At 56.4% G+C, this 7,668-nt stretch overlaps 1 protein-coding gene across 1 annotated transcript; it reads right to left on the bottom strand.

The window, feature by feature from the left end:
• Positions 1-3,668: 3,668 nt before the first annotated feature.
• Positions 3,669-7,449, bottom strand: ADRA2A (adrenoceptor alpha 2A). The gene has a single exon (XM_043597509.1). The coding sequence runs from the start codon at positions 6,459-6,461 to the stop codon at positions 5,064-5,066; it is 1,398 nt and encodes a 465-aa protein (XP_043453444.1). The 5' UTR covers positions 6,462-7,449; the 3' UTR covers positions 3,669-5,063.
• Positions 7,450-7,668: the final 219 nt, after the last annotated feature.

The raw sequence follows: 7,668 nt of genomic DNA, 5'->3' as shown, positions 1-7,668 counted from the left end.
GAAAAGCCCAGTGTGATTTCTTAGGCTAACAGTACCCAACAAGTGTTCCAGTGAACATGATTCACTGAGCTGCTCTTTGAAAAATAGAATTCTGCAGTCCAGGGAGTTTGCGAAACACAACCCACCATATGATCTCCTCTCAGAGAATCCCGAGGCTCTGACAGGACCTGAAGAAAAGCTTCCTGCTAAAGGTCATGTAACCCAGTATTTCACTGATAGTTGATAGACAGACAGATGGACAGAGAGACAGATGGTAAATATGTGAGAGAGGAAGGGAAAAAGAGGGAGAGAGATTGAGATTGATTTTGTAGTTACATAAACTCCATGGAACACACGTTTAAGTAACACTGACCTAGACCAACCTTCTTCATTTATAAATGAAAAAAAAAAAAAAGTGAAGAAACAGGGGCTCAGAAAGGGCTCTGCCCAAGGTCACAGGTCACACCACTAGTAAAAGGCAAAGGTGGGACTAGAACCCAGGCCTCCTAATGCTCAGGTCCAGGTTCCTTCCAACAGACTCTGTTCCATTTTTGTACTTAACTCTAAACCCCAGGATTTCTGGGAATCAAAGAGATCAATGTTATTTTCAAAACAAACCCTGGTGTTTGTGATTGTGCTTGGTGCCTTCACATGGCCTCCCTCCCAGGCACACCCCGTGCTGTGGAAGACTCCCCTTCCTTCATCCCAGACTCCCAGGTCCACTGTGAGGGGTGGCGGGGCCCAGGGCAGAGGCCTGACTGCCACGCCTGATATGGGCTACTGACTCCGGCAAGGGCAGGGGCCTGGAGACCGGGATCCAGCTACTCTCCTTGAGGTGGGGAGGCAGGCTTCCTGACAGGTATACTCAAATGGGGACAGGAGCTCATGCCCCTCCTCACTCAGCCAAAGTCCTGACACCCTGCCTCCCACATCCAACCCCCTGAGCTCCCAGCCACAGTGTCCTCTCCCTCGCTGCACACACCTGGCACAGATAGATAGATGCCCAATGCCCTTGGTGGGCACGCATATCCACTGCCCCCCACCACACTGTCACTGCTGAATGGCTACTTGATGCTTCCTGCAGGCACTTCCCGTCTCCCCACATGGCCTTAAGGCTTCTAGAGTGCAGGGAAGACCCTAATTTCCACTGCCTCCCACAGAGACAAGTGCCAGGCTCTGCAGGACCCATGCATGGAAAGAAGAGAACCGCCTTGCGGTGCCAGGCGTGCTGCTCAGCACACAGCAGGCACAGAGGGGTGTCTGGGGTTTATCAGCAACTCCCTTATCGAACCACAGAAAAGAATTCGTGTTGAATATCTGTGATCGGACAGACAGCCGGGAGGATCTGCTGGAGGGACTGTGATGTCACACTGTCGATCAGCTTGTCAGGGTCTCAGGTCCCTGAACAGCACAACGTGGGGGCTGAAGACGTAGGAGGACATTTCTGGCTCTCAAACTCTGATTCGATTATAGACTCACAGAGAGGGAGAGCCCAAGCGCTTCCCATTCTCTCCTCCAGCCTGTTAGCGTAGCAGAAACTGACCATGAACAAAGCCTTGGGGGGAGAAGGCTGTGTTTGTGTCCAGGCTCACACAGGGCACTACCCTTCCCCAACTCAAGGCACCTCACAGGAGTAAATCTGGCAAGACAGACTTCAGACCCAAAAGCCAGTGGGTTTTGATACCTCAACCAAAGTTACATAAAATAGGAGATGTGGCTGCAAAGACAGATTCTCTGGGCCCAGATAGTCAGGATCAGATGCAGATAGAAAGCTGTGGGGTGAGTCATCTCCTGATCTTTCCGCTAAGATCTCTGTGCGGAGCCCTTTCACCTCCTCAGATCTCCTCCCCACCCCAGACCTCTGCAGACTGTTGCTTGAGCCCTCTGCGGTGAGCAAGCAGGGATGTCCATCAGGAACTCAAAACCCCAGCACCCAAGCCCTGTTTTCCCTATTTTCCCCAGCCCCATCCATCTTGGAGGCTTCTCCGCCGCTGGAATGAGGATGTGGGGTGACACCAGAGGCCTGCACTGCGTGGCACTATTGCTCACACTTTCCCCTTTACCAGGGAGCAGGGCACCTGGGGGTGAGGGCAGGGCAAACAGCAGAATAGACAGTCAACAGCAGCAGTGTTTATATCTGTCCCTTTGTCTGGGACACACAGCCCAGTTCCTGAGGGCCTGCCAGGGTGGCCTATTGTCTGGCATTGTTTGCCTTTGGGGCGATAGGTGCCCTGGAGTTGGGGGGGGTGGTGGTAGGGAAGAGACAGGCTGAGTGGGGGTGAGGAGCAGGATCCAGCTCCAGACCAGGCAGCCAGCCTTGGTGCCAAAGGCCATGGCTTATGAAGCCCCTGGGCAAGGAGCCAAGGGCCTGCCCACTCCTCTCTGCAGCTCAGAAGGCCTGGTGATGGCAGGAACTTCCCCCCTCTAACAAAGACCCCTCAGAACCACTGTTTTCCCTCTCCCAGGCCCCTCAGGGCCCAGATCACTTCCCAGAGCTCTCTGCTCTCCCACCCCTGCACACACACCCTTGCCCTTGTGTGCACATGTGTGAGAGGTGGCTGGCCTTACAACTCCACCCTCCTAAACCGTGACCTGTCCCTTGACTGCCTCAGACCAGCTCGTCCATGAGTGGCTCTCTATCAGCGCCTCATCTGATTATACATATGCACAGAACCACTCCACACTGCTCGGCTGTTCCTATCTGAATGAGGCAGCCTGGGTGCAGAGATCTGTCACCCGGAACTGTGAGACCCTGAGCAAGTCACTTCCTCTTTGAAGACGAGGGATTGGGTTCCTGAATCTCTAAAAGCCCTTCCAGCTTCAAAGTCACATAACCAGAACCGTAGGGTGAGGATCTTAAGCCCTCCTAGACAGCAGAGTGGAACTCAATACTACAGAAACACAATAGGAAGGATCCGTGCCTTTGGCCAGAGACAGTTCAAGCCACCAACCAATATATGGGTTTTTTTTTCGGTGTTTATACTACACTTTGTGCACATGCCACACTCTGGGCCATACACAGAGGGCCCACATGTTGGGACACATGTTGCATATTATCACACTGTAAGGTGTGATATACATTTTGAAGTATATTCCACACTTTAAGGTATACCCATGCTTTGAGGTATATACACAATTTAGGGCATATAGACACTTTGCAGTATGTAACATTTTGTGTGTATCCACACACTTGGGCTACATCCCATACTTTGTGTATATAGCACACTTTAGGTAGAGACTTCACTGCTGGGAGCATTCTATAGTGTCAATGTAATTTTGGCAAGGCTCTGAGGTTAAGAGTACAGACCCTGGAACCTGATAAAGCCGGGTATGATGCATCTCCACCACTTGTTAACCTTGAGCAAAGCACTTGCCCTCTGAGACTCAGTTTCTTCACCTGTAAAATGGAGATAAAAATAGTATCTACCTCATAGGTTTTGCAGGGAGAGTAAATGAAGCAGAGCCCATGATGGGCTCATCATAGTGCCCAGGACATAGAAACACTTAGTAAATGGTATCCTTGTTATTGCTGGCACTTTCAAAAGTGTTTTATAATGTAATGTACTATTTAATTTATATATATACATACACATATATATGTGTGTGTGTGTATATATATATATATATATACATATAAAATCAGATGTTCCCAGAGTCTCAAAGCTTTCGAAACTCAGATAACAAACAGAACCATTTAATTCATATTTATTTCACATTTGATCTGTAAACTTTTTATTAAAAAAAATTCACCATCATTAGCAACATGTGCTGACATCAGTTTGTCTTCAGTGAAATAAGAGCGCAGGCCTTAGAGAGTCTCTGTCTAAAACACGTAGAAACTCAGATGTAAACACGAGGTCTCTGCCCTTCTCCCTTGATTTGGGGAGTTCATCAATGACATGATCTCAACCAGAAAAGCAGGGAGGAAAGGACAACACTTTGATACCTAAGAGCTCTTGGGGCAGGAACTGTACAGTTTGGCAGGCCCATTTGTCTTTTCAAACTGTTTACCTTGGGCAAATTGTATCAGGTTTGCTTCTTCCACATAATTTCCACTCCTCCGTCTAAAAACAGCAGCCAAAAGATTTCTTGCAGTCAGCACTTTTGGGGAGGGAGGGGCAGGTGCAGAAACATACAAGATAGAAACATACATATTCTTCAAGCAGTGGCCCTGGAGAGAGGGGGGAAGGAAGGAAAGAGTGAGGGAGGGACACAGGAAAGAGATACTTTTAAAGTGAGTTGCTGGGGTGAAGGGTGCATCAGAGGATAATGGCTTTATACACAGGGCTGCTGCATGCCAGAAAGGTTCCTTTACTTCTGTCTTGGTCCTTCGTTGTAGTATTTACATAAGAAAAAGGCAATTATGCTGTTAGGCACAGGAAAAAAATGGACAGAAATCTTTTCCCCCTCAGGATATCTCAAAGCAGGTCCAGGCCCAAGGGACAGTCACCAGTTGCTGGTGAAAAGGACACAGGAGGTAATGACACCGGAAAACGACTTGCATTACAAAGGGGGTTGGCCTGAACCAAAGACAAGGTATCAGCCTCAAGGGCATCTCCAACAGCATCAAAAGCCCAGACATTGGGGATCCTAGCGTGTACTATCAAAAATAGTGTGTATTTACAGTGGGGGATGGGGGGATGGGCAGGGCTGCCCTGAGCATTTGTTTAAAAACAGAGTTAGAATAAGGGGGAGAGCAATTAGCCAGGGCTGGGTAACCCCATCCATTAATCCTTTGTGAGCAGTACCCTCTGGGGCCCAGTGTTTGCTTGCTCTGATCGGCATTGAGAACTGGACTCAGGGGAGGTGAAAATACCTTTAGGGAACAATACTGATTAGGGAAGGCCCAAGAACCCAGGAAGATCGGTCCAAGTCACAAGCAGCCCTAACAACAACTGGGGGGCCGGTGACCCTCTCAGCCTTTTCCCTGAGAGGGAAGAACAGAGGCCACGGAGCAAGGCCGGGCCAGGAAACACGGAGCAGGCAGGACCCGGGTTTCAGTGTGCTGGGCTATATAGACGCTCCCCTCGGTCCCCGCTGACTGCAGTGGGCGCCAGTCTGTTGGCGGGTCGCGGACCCCGCGCTCACACGATCCGTTTCCTGTCCCCCCGGCAGAGGATCTTCTTGAACGCGCGGCGGAAGTCGTGGTTGAAGATGGTGTAGATGACCGGGTTCAGGGAGCTGTTGCAGTAGCCGAACCAGAAGAAGAACTTGAAAAGCGTGCGCGGCACGGAGCAGCCCACGGCCGTGAGCGTGTAAGTGAAAAAGAAGGGGAACCAGCACACCACGAACACGCCGATGACCACGGCCAGCACGAACGTGAATCGCTTTTCGCGGTTCTGCCGCCCGCGCCAGCGCGACGCCTTGGCGCCCCCGCCGCGCTCCTCCCCGGGCCCCGCCGCCGACGCGCCGGGCCCCGTTGCCCCCGGCCCACGCCGGGGCAGGCTGTCCCCGGGCTTTACCTGGCTCGCCCGGGGCTTGCCCTTGGCCCGGGGGCCGCGCTCGGACCTGCGGGGCCCCGGGGGCCGCTCGGCGTGCTCGGAGGACGAGCTCTCCTCCAAGTCCAGAGCGTCAGCGTCGCGTGGCCCTGCGGGCGCGGGCTCCCCGGGGGCACCGTTGAGCTGGGCGGGCAGCGGCTCGGCCTCGGCGCCCACGGGGCCCACGCCGCGCTCCGGCCCCAGGCCGTTGGGCCTGCGCTCGGCTCCCCCCGGCGGCGCGGCGGCGGCGTCCGGACCCCGGCGGCTGGGCGGCACGCGGGTGCGGCGCTTGGCAATCTGGTAGATGCGCACGTAGACGAGGATCATGATGAGGCAGGGCGCGAAGAAGGAGCCGATGCACGACGAGATTACGTACCACTTCTGGTCGTTGATCTCGCAGCGCGGCTCGGTCGGCTGCTGGCCGCCGCCGCCGCCCTTCTTCTCGATGGAGATGAGCGGCGGGAAGGAGATGACGGCCGAGATGACCCACACGGTGACGATGATGGCCTTGATGCGGCGCGGCGTGCGCTTCAGGTTATACTCGATGGCTTGCGTGATGGACCAGTAGCGATCCAGGCTGATGGCGCACAGGTGCACGATGGACGAGGTGCAGAAGAGCACGTCGAGCGCCAGATAGATCTCACACCACGCCTTGCCGAAATACCAGTAGCCCATGACCTCGTTGGCCAGCGAGAAAGGGATGACTAGCGTGGCCACCAGGATGTCGGCCGAGGCCAGAGACACCAGAAAGAGGTTCTGGGGCGCCTTAAGTGCGCGGCTCGTGAACACCGCGATGATGACCAGCACGTTGCCGAACACCGTGAGCAGCATGAGCAGGCCGGCCAGGCACACCAGAGTCAGCGTCACCTGCAGGGAGTAAGGGGTGGCCCGGGCGCCGCCCCCCGGCGTCTCGGTCCCATTCCAGCTCGCGTTGCCCGCGTCCAGCTGCAGGGAGCCCATGGGCGCGAAGCTGCCCTCGGCCAGCGGTTGCTCCTGGCGGAACATGAACGCGGATGCCCGCTTGCCTGGGCCTGCTGCCAGTTGCCTTCCGGCCCAGCGCCCGTGGGTCCTCCTCTTCCTCCCGCGCCCCGCTCGCCCTTACGCGCCTCACATGGGGAGGGGACCGCAGGGACGCCGGCCGGAGCTGGAGAGCCGCTAGCAGCCCATGGGCCCGGCTCCCGCGAACGGCGCCCGGCCTGCGCTTGCGGCGCTCGTGGTGGGCGCCTTCTCTTTCCCAGCTCAGCACAAGTTTTATTTCTAAGCGGCGGGAGAGAGTAGGTCGAGCCGATGGGGAAAGGGAGAGAGATCCTTCAAGAAGGGAGAACAAAAACCATCGGTGGCCTGATGACTTGGAAGGATGACGAAAAATTTTTAAAAATATATCTATATCTTGACTCTTGAGCCCGAGCGAAAGCAAGAGGTCTTACCGTGTGCGGGGCCCGCCCCCACCCCGGGAGGCAGCCGAAGGGCGCTGACGCGGGCCTGGGGTCTCGTGCCTGTCTTCTTACATCCCCGAAGCGAATACCGACTCTCCCGCTTCCCCCAGACGCGGCGGTGCCGGCCGGGCCCGGGCTGGGGCCAGCGTGCGGACTCTACCGCCTCTCGGAGCGCCGCCGGACTTCCAAAGTTGCGTGCCCAGCTGGGGCTGGGTCGCAGCGCGCGGAGCTCTGGGGCGGCGACGGCGGCGGGGAGAGCGCTGTGCGGGCTGCATGAAGACGCCCCCGTCCTCAGGTGGGCCGGGGCAGGTGGGCGACCGGCCCGCCGGGAGCCGCGGCCGAGACAGAGGATCTTCTGGGCGTTGGCCCGGCGAGCTGCGGGCGCTGGCCGCAGCCCAGCCGGACGGGCCGGGGTCCGAGGGCACCGTGAGTTGGGGCAGGAACGCGGGGCTAGGGGGAGAAGCTGCTGGGGGTGGCCGGGCAGCAGCGCTCCGGCTGCTGGGCGTCTGCACCGAAGCCAGAGCCTCTGCTGCTCCGCCGCGCTCACCGTGGACTGGTTTTATAGCCCCAGGATCAAGCCAGCGTTGCCGAGCAGCCGGCGTCAGCCCCCACGTGGGAAACCGACCCTCCCCCGCCCCTTGCGCCTCCCCTCCGCGGGTCTAGCGCCCGCGCCCCGCGCGGGACCTTGAGGAGCGCTTGCCCCCCTGGCGGGACGGGCGCTTTGGAGAGGCGGGTACCGTGAGCGAGGGGTTTAAAGAGCGTGCCCCGGGAGTGGA

The sequence above is a fragment of the Prionailurus bengalensis genome, chromosome D2 (assembly GCF_016509475.1).
Source record: "Prionailurus bengalensis isolate Pbe53 chromosome D2, Fcat_Pben_1.1_paternal_pri, whole genome shotgun sequence".
Taxonomy (NCBI): Eukaryota; Metazoa; Chordata; class Mammalia; order Carnivora; family Felidae; genus Prionailurus; species Prionailurus bengalensis.
This window is presented reverse-complemented; position numbering and strand designations above follow the sequence as displayed.

Bases quoted from the DNA above. Each gene is read 5' to 3' on its own strand.
- ADRA2A (XM_043597509.1), bottom strand. From the start codon at position 6,461: ATGTTCCGCCAGGAGCAACCGCTGGCCGAGGGCAGCTTCGCGCCCATG.